Here is a 14682-nt window from a genome sequence, read left to right on the forward strand (position 1 = left end):
CAATACACTAATGCAGCATATTTACTCTTAACTGACGTGACAAGTGTTGACAGCTCTAATTACAGGTTAAGTTTAAGAACAGCTTCTCCTGAAAAAAACAAACCAAACATTCAATCTCAGTCTGGATTTGCATTACTGTATGAGCATAATTTGTCATGACCCCTACAGGCAGCTGGAGGCACAGCATGGCAGTTATGGCATGGCAGATGCTGAACTGATCAGTGGGAGTGGCTCATCATGAGATACCTTTTACTGAGACGCTAGTACCCACAGGCAGGTAATCTGTACCTGTGCGCAGAAGGTTGGAGGAATAGGTCCGCTCTCAGTTTAACCAGCGAGACTTTTCGAAGTTCTATGTTGTTTCTGTGAAGTCCTGGAGTTGAGAACACTGGACATATTGTGCACGAGGAGGATATAACAGTCTGCTGTTTTCACGAGAAATGGATTCCAACGGCATTGCTGATAAACAATGTAAGTGTTGAATGAAAGCTGAAACGAAACTCTGTTGCAACTGAATTAAAATGATTCCGAAATGGTTGTGCGCATCACAAAAGTCAATCGATAAACATCTAAAAGTTCAGTTTTGAGAGCAGTGAATGTTCAGACCTGTTCACTACTAAACCTGCACGCGCTCGTGAGCTTCAGCCACGCGCAACTGAATACCAACCATGATCCCTCACGCGCTAGCTACGAAATATTTCATTTAACTGTCGATACAAACAACGGGGAGGGTAACAAATTGAAGATGAACCAGTTTTTATTTATTATATTTTATATTTGGTATTGTATTTCATTTGTACACTACGTTTGAAAGTACTTTGGCAAACCACACATTTTTGTTTTCAGTCTGTGGATGAGTATGGAAAAACGCACGAATGGGTGGTGTATTGTAAATTGAGTTAGCGGACATAATATGGCTGCCACACCCTTGGCAACTTTGTATTGTCATTTGTTGGGTGTATTTCTCCATCTCACTACAGTGCTCCAATTCTGCAGCAATATAATAACCCACTAGATTTTCTATTGAGGATGGGGCACAGGAGAGGTGTCAGTAGCCTGGAGCAACATTCCGTCGCCTGACTCACATAACATCCCTTTCATTACTTCAGTTCCTGAAACGTCTGTCAAATTATGGGTTTACTTGCTCTTCAAGCCAAGGCTCAGCTCATTTAACTGTTTTTCAGCAGATCACAGTCTTAAATGTGACAAATATATTTTAAAAAGTTAATTCAGTTTGTGCAGGGTGAGGTGGTTTTAAAGAAGGCAAACACTTGCAGTGGTTCTATGTTTGTTTTTTGTTTTTTTATATTAAGACAATTTGTAGAGGGACTATCAAACCCACTGGCTGCTTCCTGTTTTCAGTGAGAGGCAAGACAGTTATTTCCCTCTGGATGACAGAGATACTGGAGATTCAGGAGATGTATACACAACAAGCACACAGTCATAGACATTTAGATGCCTTAGGTTTTTTAAGAACCCAAACTTGGGTCATGTTTACTGTAACAGAAAGATATCATGCTGTACATACATGTCTGAATCTGTAAATAAACAATATAATCCACAATTAGGGCAAAACTTGTATAAAAGTTTACATTTTTTAGACATTGCCTTAGTGCAATATTAAAAATATTCACAGGAAATTTGGTACAGAAATGTGGAATGAAATTAAAAATTTGTGTATATAAATCTTAGTTTATATACTATTATAGTATTTATTAATATTAAGCTTTTATTATTTTCAGGTTTCATTATAATGTTAGTTTATGTATTACTAACTTTTTTATTTTGTCATTTGTATTAGCTATAGGTTTTATTTAGTATTTCTATTTAGCCTTATTTCAGTTTTTGTAATTTTAGTATTATTTTAGTTAGTTGCCCAGGTTTTGTTTGTTTTTCCCCATGCAATATTTATATAGTTTCAGCTTTATTTCAATTAACAAGAAAAAAAGTATTTTTAATAGTTTTAGTTAACTATAACATTATTGGCCTATACATTTAACACCTCAAAAAAATGTATAAACAATATTTGTATTGATATTGCAATGCAAAAGAAACCCCTGTACAATTCTGAAACGGTCATTACTGCCATCATAATGAAAGAAAAATGAAGAGCTCAAAGATAGAGAGAGAGATTAAATGGCATACTTTGGCATGTTTTATCTGCACGTACTCTTACAGCACGTCTAGGGTTCACATAAATCCACCGGATCAGGTTTGGAGTGTGGCTGCTAAACGCATCAGTCTGTCAGTGGAATGGCAAATGCAGCCACTAGATGGCGCCATTGCACAGAAAGTCAGGTAAAAACTCAACAGGTATTTTACCAGCTGTTACGCATGTGTAGCATTCGCGCGTCGTGCGATTCTCAAGTATACTTTTTATAAGTATACAGTGATAGCTTTCTTTAAATACACATCCTTAACTTGTAGATTGAATTTGCCAACAAATATTGCCACTCGTTTGGATAAGACGATCAAAGGTGTCTTATTTTAGGGATGAACTTTGGATTAGTACACGCCCCAAATCCGCAGACAAGTGAGTGAGCCATACACCACACAGCGCAGCAAGTGGTTGGGATATGTTTGCGGCTCCTTCTGTCAGAAGCAGTTTTGATTTCTGAGAGGAAAATTCACGCTATGCAGTGTGTACGAAGACAACCAGTTCGGACCAAGTCTCAAGAGTCCTTATACCGCGCGCAGAGCAAGACAGTAGCGCGCGACAACATGAAACTTATAGGTAGGAGGATGAAAATAACAATAATCTTGTTTTAATGTAATATGAGAACTTCACCTTTCATACTTGCGTTTACAGTGGTATTCTATTGGTTATTTTAAGATGTATACAGTTCATTGACACGCAACCTCTCCAAGGAAATCTCGTAACCAGGAAAACATTGTCTGTCTCGCCTATAAGTTGCTTACCTAGATAGCAGTGTAAGTAGGTCCCAGCTATTGTCGTAAATAGAGCAAGTTCACGTCACACCTATTGATTCATGGTTGTGTGTAAATTACTCTCAAATACACACACCACGCCTTAGTAAATAATGCATTTTGTGCTGTGGTGGTTTGACCTAATACCTGGTCCTGGTTGGTGTCAGGTGTCCTGTTCAGTGTCTTTCAGGAAGAGTCTTTGTGTTTTACATAGAAGTTAAAACCACGTTTTCTTCCTCAGCAGCTGGACTCATGAAAGGGTTGGTTCCTTCCTCAATTGGACCACAGAGGGATAATACAATCATTTTGTTTGTTCTGCCTTCATACAAAAAAGGATGTTGTGATGTGGGAAATGACCCACAGATCTGCCTTTCAAAAGGATATAATGTGAGCTTTGAAAGAATTACTACAGGAGCGGTCTTGTCCTTGTCTTCCCCACAGGTTTGGAGGGTGACAAAGACCTGCAGTTCCTGATAAATGGCGGGGACCTTTTGAAAGTCCGTTCGGGCTCATGGAAAAAGACACGCTACTTCAAGCTGCAGGAGGACTGCAAGACCATGTGGCATGAGTCCAAAAAGACCATGAATTCCAAAAACACATGTGAGTCCCATAAAAGAAGTACACAGGGGTGTGTCAGAATCAGCCCTTTCTTTGCATGCGCTCTTGTGTCCTGCACTGACACACAATGTGTTATGTTGGCCAGTATGTGTTGATGAATTTCCCTACTCAAATCCACATTTTTAAGCATAAACTGGGTAAAATTACTGCATAGAGACTAAATAAATTTTGTGCATAATGATATGTACAGACAGTATAAAGTTAATGTGTGACAGTATAATTTTCTTGCATTCTTTAATATTAAAGTGTTGTATATAACTGTTATCAGTTTTGGACTAAAGTTTTATGCCAGTATTATCAGATAGAGAGGCCGATGTTTACTGGGTGTGGTAGAATTAATAAAATTGATATATTTGCCTTACTTTAAAGACATTGCCTTGTGATTTATTGAACTATTGGTGAATCTTTCTGTATACTCACATTTCTGTTCATCATATTGATGTACACTACCGTTCAAAAGTTTGGGTTCAGTAAGATATTTTTTAAAGAAATGAATACTTTTATGCAGCACAGATGCTTTAAATTGATCAAAAGTGACAGTAAAGACATTCATAATGTAACAAAGGATTTCTTATTTCAAATAAATGCTGTTTTTTTACTTTCTATTCACCAAAGAATCCTGAAAAATGTGCTGCTTAATATTTTTGTGGAGACCACAATACAACAGTTTTCAACATTGAAAATAATAAGAAATTTGGATATTAAGACCGGAGTAATGGCTGCTAAAAACTCACAGGAATAACACATTTTAAACATTGTAAAATATATTCAAATAGAAAAGCGTTATTAATAATTTTTCACAATGTTAAAATTTTTTTCCTGTTTTTGTTGAAATAAAGGGAGCCTTGGTGAGCATAAGATACTTTTACCAAAAACATTTTAAAAATCTGACCCCAAACTTTTGAACGGTATTGTACGCTAATATCATAACAATGACTGTCATGAAGAACTTTATTGATCTCTTGCTTTTATTGAATGTTTTTATTCTGAGCTTTAAAGCTCAGAGCATTGGCCAGAAGAATTGACCATGATTTTTTAAATGTAATTAATTAAAAGGAATATTGAAGAAACACATTTTCCCCCCACTAAATTAGGTGTTTCTATGCAAGTGGTGTGTTTTACAACAGCATATTCAAGTTATATTGTAATTTTGTGACCAGTGCTGTAAAACATGAGCCCTGAGGCTATGTTTAAAACATTTGTGTAAATATGCAAATGCACAAAATAAAGCTTACAACGCTTTTGTATTAAGCATGACCGCTTCTACATATAATTTCCATATGCTTATTGACATATAGACATGTGGTGATACTGCATTTAACAGCAGGAAACTAGGGGAAAAAAAATGCTTTTAGGAATTGGATCTTGTCTTTCAGATTGTTTTTAATGGTTTTAAGCATACATCAAACCTAACATAAGATTTTTTGCTTCTCATGTACATTTTGTAACTTTAAGGATGATTAGATATTTTTTACCAGAAAACAAAAATAAGATGCAGATTAACCAAATGTTTTTATTGTGAAAAACATTGTCTGATTATCAGTGAATCACAAGCATTTTTTGCAACATAAAACATGCAAAATATATGATCACAATTTCATTCATAATTAAATGATTAAATCTGAACACTGCTTAATGGTCTGGGTTCAGTGTGACCTGCATTACATTTTACTCATTATATATTTTCTGTATTTTATTTTATGAAGTATGCTTTTGTATGTCTTTCTCACTCAGTCTCTCTTGAGGACATTGAAGCGGTACGAACAGGTCGGCAAACTGAGGGTCTGAGGAAATACACAGAAGAGTCAGTGGAGGGTCGAGCGTTCTCCATTCTGTTTAAGGGGCGACAGAAAAACCTGGACCTGATCGCCAGCTCTGAGGAGGAAGCCAAAATGTGGGTCAGTGGTTTGGAGAAAGTCATCTCAAACATGAACAGCCTCACTCCGCAGAAGAAAACGGAGCAGTATCCTTTTCAAATGCGTGTGGTATTGATGTGCAATTCAAGCATTATTCTTTCAAATCTGTCTTTAATTGTCCTTACATCAGAGCTTTAGCTGGATCTACAGTTGTATGCGTAAAGCAGATAAAAACTTGGACAACAAGATGAGTCTGAAAGAGCTGAAGAGCTTTCTACAAGACATCAACATTGAGGTGGATGAAGACTATGCTGAAATGCTCTTTCAGGTAATAATCATTTTATACAGGAATTTAACCCAGTTTACCTGTCTATAATATTCTCTCACACTTTAAATAGTTGAACACAAGAAATAACTTGACTAGAAATGCCACTTTTTCCCCTCTTTCAGAAATGTGACCAATCGAAGGGTGGATTCCTAGAGGGCAAGGAGATCGAGCATTTCTATAAAATCTTGACACAAAGAGAGGAGATCGATGTCATCTACAGAGAGTATGCAAAGACAGACGGTCTCATGAGCGCCACTGACCTGCAGAACTTCCTGTTGAATGAGCAAAGAGAGGATGCGTCTCAGAATGATGCCCTTCAGCTTATTGAGAAATATGAACTTGATGAAAATGGTAATGCCGCCGCCTTGTGTTATTCATATTTGTAAGTTGCTTGGATAAAAATATCTGCTATCATTCAAAAGTCTAGTGTCATTAAGTTTTTTTTTTTTTTTTTTTTAATAAGAAATTAGTATTTCTTATATATAGTTATAGTTTATAAGAAACCTGGAGTTTTTTTTACACGGTTTCCACAACAATATTAAACAGCACAGCTGTTTTCAACGCTGATTATAATAAGAAATGTTTCTTGAGCAGCAGATCAGCATATTGGAATGATTTCTGAAGGAACATGTGACACTGAAGAATGGCTTTTGACAATTTAGCTTCACCATCACAGGAATAAATTACATTTTGATAATATATTAATATAGAAAACAGTTTTTCTTAAGTTGAAATAATATTTCACACTATTGTTTTTACTGTATGTTTTTCATAAATGCAGCCTTACCGACCCCAAACTTTTGAACTGTAGTGTAAGTATATGTATTCAGCTTCAGTCTCAGTGAAAAAATATACAAGTTCAACGTCTTTCTAATTGCATGTCTGTGTTTCTTGTAGCCAGAGCCAAACAGCAAATGACAATGGATGGCTTCCTAATGTACCTGCACCAGCCAGAGGGGCTGATCTTCAACCCGGCCCATAAAAGTATTTACCAGGACATGAACCAGCCTCTCAACCATTACTTCATCTCCTCCTCTCATAACACATACCTGCTGGAGGACCAGCTCAAGGGACCCAGCAGCACTGAAGCGTACATAAAGTAATGTGAATAATTCAACATTTGAATACATTTTAATTATATACTGTAGTTAAAAAATGATAAAGTGCTTGATTTGATCATTTCTAGTTTCATAATGAAAGCATCTGAATTAATTTACCTCTTATAAAGCATGTTTTTATTGCTTAGTTTTGGAATAGCAAGTTACATTGTCCCTGTACAGAGCACTTCTAAAGGGATGTCGCTGTGTGGAGCTGGACTGCTGGGATGGATCAGATGGAGAGCCAGTGATTTATCATGGATACACTCTCACCTCAAAGATCCTCTTTAAAGATGTGATTCAAGCCATTAAAGAATATGCCTTTAAGGTTAATACATTCAAAACATAGTGGATGCTTCTGTTTGTTTTGGGACTTGTAGAGCTTGTCCTTCTGGTGTGCTTTCCACGTGTACTTGACGACAACAATGTCATTGTTCCCTTCGCCAGACGTCCGAGTACCCTGTGATCCTGTCTTTGGAGAACCACTGCAGTGTGGAGCAGCAGAAGACCATGGCTCAGCACTTGATCTCTATCCTGGGTAGCGCTCTGGTCACCAAACCCCTCGGAGATCAGATGCCCACACACTTCCCTTCTCCAGAGGTTAGTGATTGCAGGATGTTAGGACACAGTAATCCACTAAGCCATGTTATACAGAGGATCATTTACAGGCATATTCAGTGGCAAAACTATGTAAGGGATACCATAGGTTAAGCCAATTATTATTATAAAATACACAATAAACCTGATGGGGTGCACAGGAAGCCGAGCCTGAGAGGGATTATTTTGTCATAATGATAGACTGATTGTACGCTATCTTGCTTATTACACTCCCAGTTACTAATGAGTAAATAAATGGACATGAAATATTGATTTCAGATGAAATTATTTTTATAATTTAAGAAGAAAGAGACTACGAATGAAACTAGCATAGTCTATCACAATAAAAATGTTTAGTAGGGGAGCACTGATATTAAAATTCTGTCCGATACGATAAGCAAATATAAGTTTGTCATTGCTGATATCCGATAGATGGTAGATGTTAAAAACACTGTTATGTTGTTAAAATAAACTAAAACTAAAACTCTAAAATCAGTCATTTTAAATGCTTGTAAAGCATTGTACAGTATGAAAAATTTAATATTCATTTTGAGTAGACTTGTGCCGATATTCGGTAATGCGATAAATCGCGATAATGAATATGCACGATATTGTAATTGTCGGCATTTCAGAATACCGTAAATAATAATTTATTACCAATTATTAATTTTTTATAAGGCAATTAAGAATACTTTACCCATCAATCGTATAAAATGCACAACACCGCTGTATTCTGCGTCAAAAGGACACGCGCTCAGATGTAAACAATCCCAACGTGCACGAGAAGCACATGGCGGAACCAGTGAAGGAGACGAGCTGAATGAAAGTGCGCGTTCACTCTCTGACAGCAGAGGGCGCTGATGGAACAGCAGCGTGCAGCGGTTACCACGGAAACCGTGCAAACAAAGTAACTGCGCTAGTGAAGTTTTTAAAATGCTTCAAACAGCCATTCATTTTTTTGTAATCTCAGTGTTGTTCATCACATCACCAAATACTGAATATTTAAAAAAGACTTAAAAGGATATTTATTTTCAAACCTAAACATTTTTATATTTTAATGTGGACTACAACATGCCCTAATGATTAGAAATATTCTGATTATTTGTTATATTGTTCAGTAAAACTTTGAAAACATACAGCTTCATTAGTTAACATGTTAATTCATTATCACTAAACTGACAATAAAAATACTTATAAAGTATTAATTATTATTAATTAATGTTTTAAATTTCTTAGTTACTATTTAATAACATTACTAAAACCAAAATAACTTATTTAATGGACCTGAGATAAAACTAACAATGACCAGTTGTGTTTCTAAACTAACATTAACAAAAAATAACACTTTCTGTAACAAATGTAGCTATTGCTCAATCTTAGTTAATGCATTAAATAGAGTAAAGTGTTATCTGTTGTTCTTTATAGCCTAATTCTTTTGCATTTTAATCTGTTTGATAATTTCAGTCAGAGTTGTTTTGTTTTATTACAAAAAGAGTTCTTAAACCTGTTAAACTATGACAAAAATGGTTTTGCAACTTATTTTAATATCGTGATAATACCGTCACATGCCTAATTTTGAGATTGGCAAAAGATTAGAACAGTGTTATTAAATTCTTCTTTTTTTTTTAAAGGTATTCTAAATGTAAAAATAGAGGGGAAAAAACCATGCACAAGATCCAATATCTGTATATACAGATAAATATTAAAATCACTAATCCTGGAAAATAACCATTATGGTAAATTATATTATGCATCCCTAATGTTTAGTGCAGGGGTAGGCAAGTCCGGTCCTAGAGAGCCGCTGTCCTGCAGAGTTTAGCTCCAACCCTGAAAAAAACCCTCACCTGCCTTTAGCCTACGTAATCCCGAAGAGCTTGATTAGCTTGTTCAGGTGTATTTGATTAAGGTTGGAGCTAAACTCTGCAGGACAGCGGCTCTCTAGGACTGAACTTGCCTACCCCTGCTTTAGTGGTTGTAATACAAAAATATTTGTCCACAAAATGCTTGATTGAGCAATCAGAATCAAGTATTCTTGTAAGCAGTGTAATAAACCAATATAAAGTCTGTTTGGAGTAAATGCATATATTATTTTGCTGTTTTACATGCAATTTTATTGTGACAATCCAAATTGCAAATTGAACATTTACTTAAAATATGTATAGAGCCGTTTAAAAGATCAAAGCATTTGATATAACCCAGTAACTGTGGATTTAGACATGAGACCCAAGAGAGTTTTGCAGCCTGTTTGAACAGGAGATGCTTTCAGAGTGGAATTCTGTGTGGAATGTGTGGAATTCATGCAGCTGCTCTCTATTTGAAAACGATCACTGCATCTCAAACTCTCTTTGTTTCAGCCATCTATGATATTACAAATGTCAACTCTTCAAGAAAATTGACACCTTCAGCACATCAATTATGTGCACATATATGAAATGAGGAAACTCTGCAAAGGCAGAGTTATAAGATGTTGATCCATCATCACAGTTTTGTGGCTTTTAAAGAGGATGTATTCGATTGCTATGGTGACTGGTGCTTTGCCTGCAGGGGAGCGGATGATTATCATAGCTTACATAACATTGTTTTCCATTCCCTCCAGTCAAGGTGTGGCCTGTCCTGGTCACTGTCACAGGCAACAATAAAAACACTGCTGTTGGCTAGGGTATCATTTACAGCATAAGCTAACTACAGTTAGAAGCAGCTTGTACTGCCTGCTGCTCTTACTGTCAAAAACAATATGCAGTACATACGATGATGGCATTTTTATCATATTCCAGCCTAATATGCAGACAACAGTAAATAAGCTGCTATTAGAATGCAGTTCCTTTTGGTGACATTAGTTGTGCAGAAAATATACATTTTACTTCTACCGGTGTTAAAAGAATTAAATAAAATCCAAAAAGAAAGGAACAAAAACAGGCAAAATGCATAAACAAAATGCATGTCTTTCATTGGAAGAGTTGTTAGGATGAATGCATGTAAATGTGAGCTGATGGCAGAATCTGCAGTCTCTGGTTTAATGACTGCGTATTATTTAGGAACTCAAAGGCCGGTTCATAGTGAAAGGGAAGAGACTAAACAAACTTGAGGACACATTTTTAGATGACTCCAAAACAGCAGATGAAGAAAGTGTAACCGAGGAAGAAGATGATGAAGGTGATGAAGAAGACCGTGAAAAGAAGTCTAACGTAAGCATACAGATGTGCCCATGGAAAGTATTCATTTAAATGCTTTATTTCTTTTCATTTTTAACATTTATTTTATAATTACACATACCTAAAACAGAAATCAAAGTCGCTGAAGCTGGCAAAGGAGCTGTCTGATATCGTGATCTACTGCAAAAGTGTTCCCTTCCATGGGTTTGAGGATTCCCGGGACAAGCAGTCTTTTTATGAGATGGCCTCATTCAAAGAGGGAAAAGCTGTGAAACTGGCGGAGGAATCAGGTGTGATGTCATGACTTATGCTTCTCAAACGCAACAAAGGCTATTATAAACATGAATAAAACTCGGACTCTGTCCAGTGGCACAGATTTATTGCTCAGCAAAATACTCAGTCATAAACGTGCATTACGTCACAGAAGATGAGTTCTGCTTGAGGGAGACTCCTGACACACAGCTTTGAATATGTAAAGAAGCAGGTGACTAACAGGGAAAAGAGCCATTCGGTTTTTTTGTTTGTTTTTTTTTGTTTGTTTTTTTGCTGTACAGCAAAAAGTGATACACATTTTAATCATAAACAAAATTATCTAATGAAATATTCAAAAAATATTTTTTAAAATGATCTATTTGAATCTTTAATTTTTACTAATTCAAATAAAATACGGTAATTCACACAGAAGACAATAAGTTGTCTAAGAGTGATAAAAGCCATGTGAAACTTAAAAGGTGGTCACCAGTTGTCTAAAACACAATATACACTAATGTGTTTAAATTAATCTTTTTATTTTGCACATTAGGGCACATTAAATTTATCAAAAGGACAGTAAAGACATTTATAATGTTACAAAAACTTAATAAAAACTCAAATAAATGCTGTTCTTTCGAACTTTCTATTGATCAAAAAATCCTGGAAGAAAATATCAAGGTTTTCACAAAAATATAAAGCAGCACAACAGTTTTCAACATTGATAATAATAATAAATGTTTCTTGAGCAGCAAATCAGCATATTAGAATGATTTCTGAAGGATCATGTGACACTGAAGACTGAAGTAATGATGCTGAAAATTCAGCTTTGAAATTAAAATTAAAGTAGAAAACATTAAATTAGAAAAGTTATTTTTCACAGTATTAGTTTTTTACTGATTAAAATATTACTGTTTACTTTTTGATCAAATAAATGCAGCCTTAGTGAGACTTCTTTCAAAAACATTAAAATAATGTACCAACCCCAACGATGTGCATATTTTAACCTAAAATCTCTATTGTTAACTACCCAAACACATTCTACAGCTAATAATGCCTCTTAGATGCTAAAAAAAGAAAAAGCAAACAAGCATGTTCCCACAATAATTACTTTTTTTTTTTTTTCTGTCATAGCAACCGATTTTATCCATCACAATACAGACAAACTCAGCAGGATCTACCCAGGGGGAATGAGGACAGACTCCTCGAACTATAACCCTGTGCCTCTGTGGAACGCAGGCTGTCAGATAGGTAAAGAAGTCATGAATCTGAAACCCACCATATAACTGACACTAGTGAGAAACATGTATATTCAGACTACAGTGGAAATTGATGTTAATGTCACAGTGCTAAACTAATCATCTCACTTCTCCCTCCAGTGGCCCTCAACTTCCAGACGCCTTGCACAGAGATGGATCTGAATCAGGGGCTCTTTATTCAAAACGGACAGAGTGGTTACATCCTAAAGCCTTCTTACCTACGAGACCGAGACACTGAGTTTGACCCCATCACTCTCACAAAGGGACCATGGTTAAAGAGAAAGACTCTTCATGTGATGGCAAGTGGCTCTGCAACACCTTTATTTTGAGCATATGGACTATATCTTTGTGCTGTTCATGTCAGCTGCATAGCTTTTTTTTTAAAAATACTTTATTTTAAATACTTTTTTTTTTTTTGACATCCACTACTGTTACTGTTTGCCTAATAGGTGATCTCAGCCCAGCAGTTACCCAAAGTGAGCCAAAGGAAGTCCTCTATTGTTGATCCCATTGTGCAAGTGCAGATCTACGGTGTGCCTGCTGATGCGACCGTGGTGGAAACGCAGTACATTGAGAATAATGGTATAATAACCCTGTAAAAAAGGTTGTGGGTTCGAGTCTCAGTACGGGCAGGAAATGTAGGTGGGGGGAGTGAATGAACAGTGCTCTCTTCCACTCTCATTACCCACAACTGAGGTGCCCTTGAGCAAGGCACCTAACCCCCAATCACTCCCCGAGCGCCGCAGCAAAAAGTGTCTGGTTGCCTCAGGATCAGGATGTTGCCTAATAGTGCTCTCTTTTCTCTCAAGGCTTCAACCCCATGTGGAATGAAAACTTCCAGTTTGATGTGTGTGTGCCAGATCTAGCCCTTGTGCGCTTTTTGATCGAGGACTACGACGCCACATCGAACAATGAATTTATTGGCCAGTACACACTTCCCTTCAACAGCCTAAAGAAAGGTTAGTGTGCTTCAGTCCAAGATGATTTGCAATTTACGATTTTAAGTTTCAAATTAAAAAGAGGGCCAAACAAAGAAATGAATATGTAAATTAAGTTTTCATTCTAAATACGATAATAATACTATATATAAGTATTATTATTACTTAATAATACTATTGATTTGTTTCTTATGTCATTGGGATATAAAGGGTATATTTCTGTTTGTTATACTACAGGATACCACCATGTGCCATTGTTCACCATGAATGGAGACCTTCTTTCCTCTGCTGGGCTTTTCGTTCACATCATGGTTTTGGATGCTGAATAATACACACAATGGGGCAGATTTTATACTGTATCTGAGATGATATTGTCACAATATTCAACAGCGCAGACGTCCTGAAGGGTAAATGTCTCGACAATGAGGCAGCTTGAGTGATTCTGGTGGGTAGGGAAATTGTGGGAATACAGCATCCTTTCTGAAGTTGTAATATAATGGTCTCACATTTAATATTAAAATTTTTTTGTACTTTTTACTATTTGTAAAATGTTATGCATTTTATTATGCCAAATGGATTACTTACTACAAATGTGCATTCTCAACATTAATATTCATGAGTGTCAATCTTTAGACTTAAACATAACAGTTTTTAGATATACAGATTTTAGCAATTACAAATCCATCCTCTGTAGTATTTCTAGATGCATGTGTTTTTAAGCTTGCATTAGAGTTTTTATCTTTTGTCTTTTATGTAAAAGATATCAGATTTGTCATATTAAAAAAAGATGCTTAAATTGTCATGTTTCTGGTTGATACTCTGTCAGCGAACTCATAAAGCCAGTGATTCTGATGAAACACATTGCCAACTGTATACATCCATGTAAAGGAGAAATAAATGTAAGTTATTTAAAACTACTGTCTTGAGTTCTACTAATTCTGTAATAACTTCAGCCAGAGAAAAGAGGGATGAAGAAAGAGTATTCATGAGTTTGAGGGATAACTGGCACTCAAACATAAGGATCAGTCTGCAGTAAACCATGTTTGGCAGTACAGATATATTCACATCTACTAAAACTGATTGTTATATTTATATTGTGATTAAAATAAATGTCTTTGTGTTCCTAAAACAAATGTAAACAAGTCAGTAAAGGGTTAGTTCACCCAAAAATGAAAACTCTGTCATTAATTACTCACCCTCATGTCGTTCTACACCCGTAAGACCTTCGTTCATCTTCAGAACACAAATTAAGATATTTTTGATAAAATCCGATGGCTCAGTGAGGCCTCTATTGACAGCAAGATAATTAACATTTTTAAATGCCCAGAAAGCTACTAAAGACATATTTAAAACAGTTCATGTGACTACCGTGGTTCAACCTTAATGTAACACTATTACAAAACTACTTTTTGTGCACCAAAAAAAAAAACTTTATTCAACAATACCTAGTGATAGGCGATTTCAAAACACTGCTTCATGAAGCTTTGAAGATTTATGAAATTTTTTTTTTTTTTTTTTTGAATCAGTGGTTCGGAGCGCATATCAAACCAAGTACAGGTCTCTGCAGGACAGTAATAGGAGTTACCAGATCAGTGGGCGAGGCCATAAACAGAGGGGTGTTTTTTAGAGCGTTATCTGATTTGCCAAGTCAGAGTGTGGG

At 35.9% G+C, this 14682-nt stretch overlaps 1 protein-coding gene across 2 annotated transcripts; it reads left to right on the plus strand.

The window, feature by feature from the left end:
* Positions 1-218: 218 nt before the first annotated feature.
* On the plus strand, positions 219-13821 carry plcd1b (phospholipase C, delta 1b). Of its 2 annotated transcripts, none has more exons than XM_048163771.1 (15): positions 219-471; positions 3370-3528; positions 5281-5509; positions 5601-5730; positions 5853-6081; positions 6628-6829; positions 7011-7155; positions 7275-7427; positions 10460-10609; positions 10707-10866; positions 11960-12076; positions 12205-12383; positions 12534-12666; positions 12894-13043; positions 13260-13821. In XM_048163771.1, the coding sequence occupies exons 1-15, from the start codon at positions 441-443 to the stop codon at positions 13349-13351; spliced, it is 2259 nt and encodes a 752-aa protein (XP_048019728.1). In that variant the 5' UTR covers positions 219-440; the 3' UTR covers positions 13352-13821. The 2 variants fall into 2 exon arrangements, with proteins under 2 accessions (XP_048019728.1, XP_048019727.1); XM_048163770.1 differs by lacking the exon at positions 219-471 and adding an exon at positions 2358-2734.
* The last annotated feature ends 861 nt before the right edge of the window (positions 13822-14682 follow it).

This window comes from Megalobrama amblycephala, linkage group LG17 (assembly GCF_018812025.1).
Source record: "Megalobrama amblycephala isolate DHTTF-2021 linkage group LG17, ASM1881202v1, whole genome shotgun sequence".
Classification (NCBI taxonomy): Eukaryota; Metazoa; Chordata; class Actinopteri; order Cypriniformes; family Xenocyprididae; genus Megalobrama; species Megalobrama amblycephala.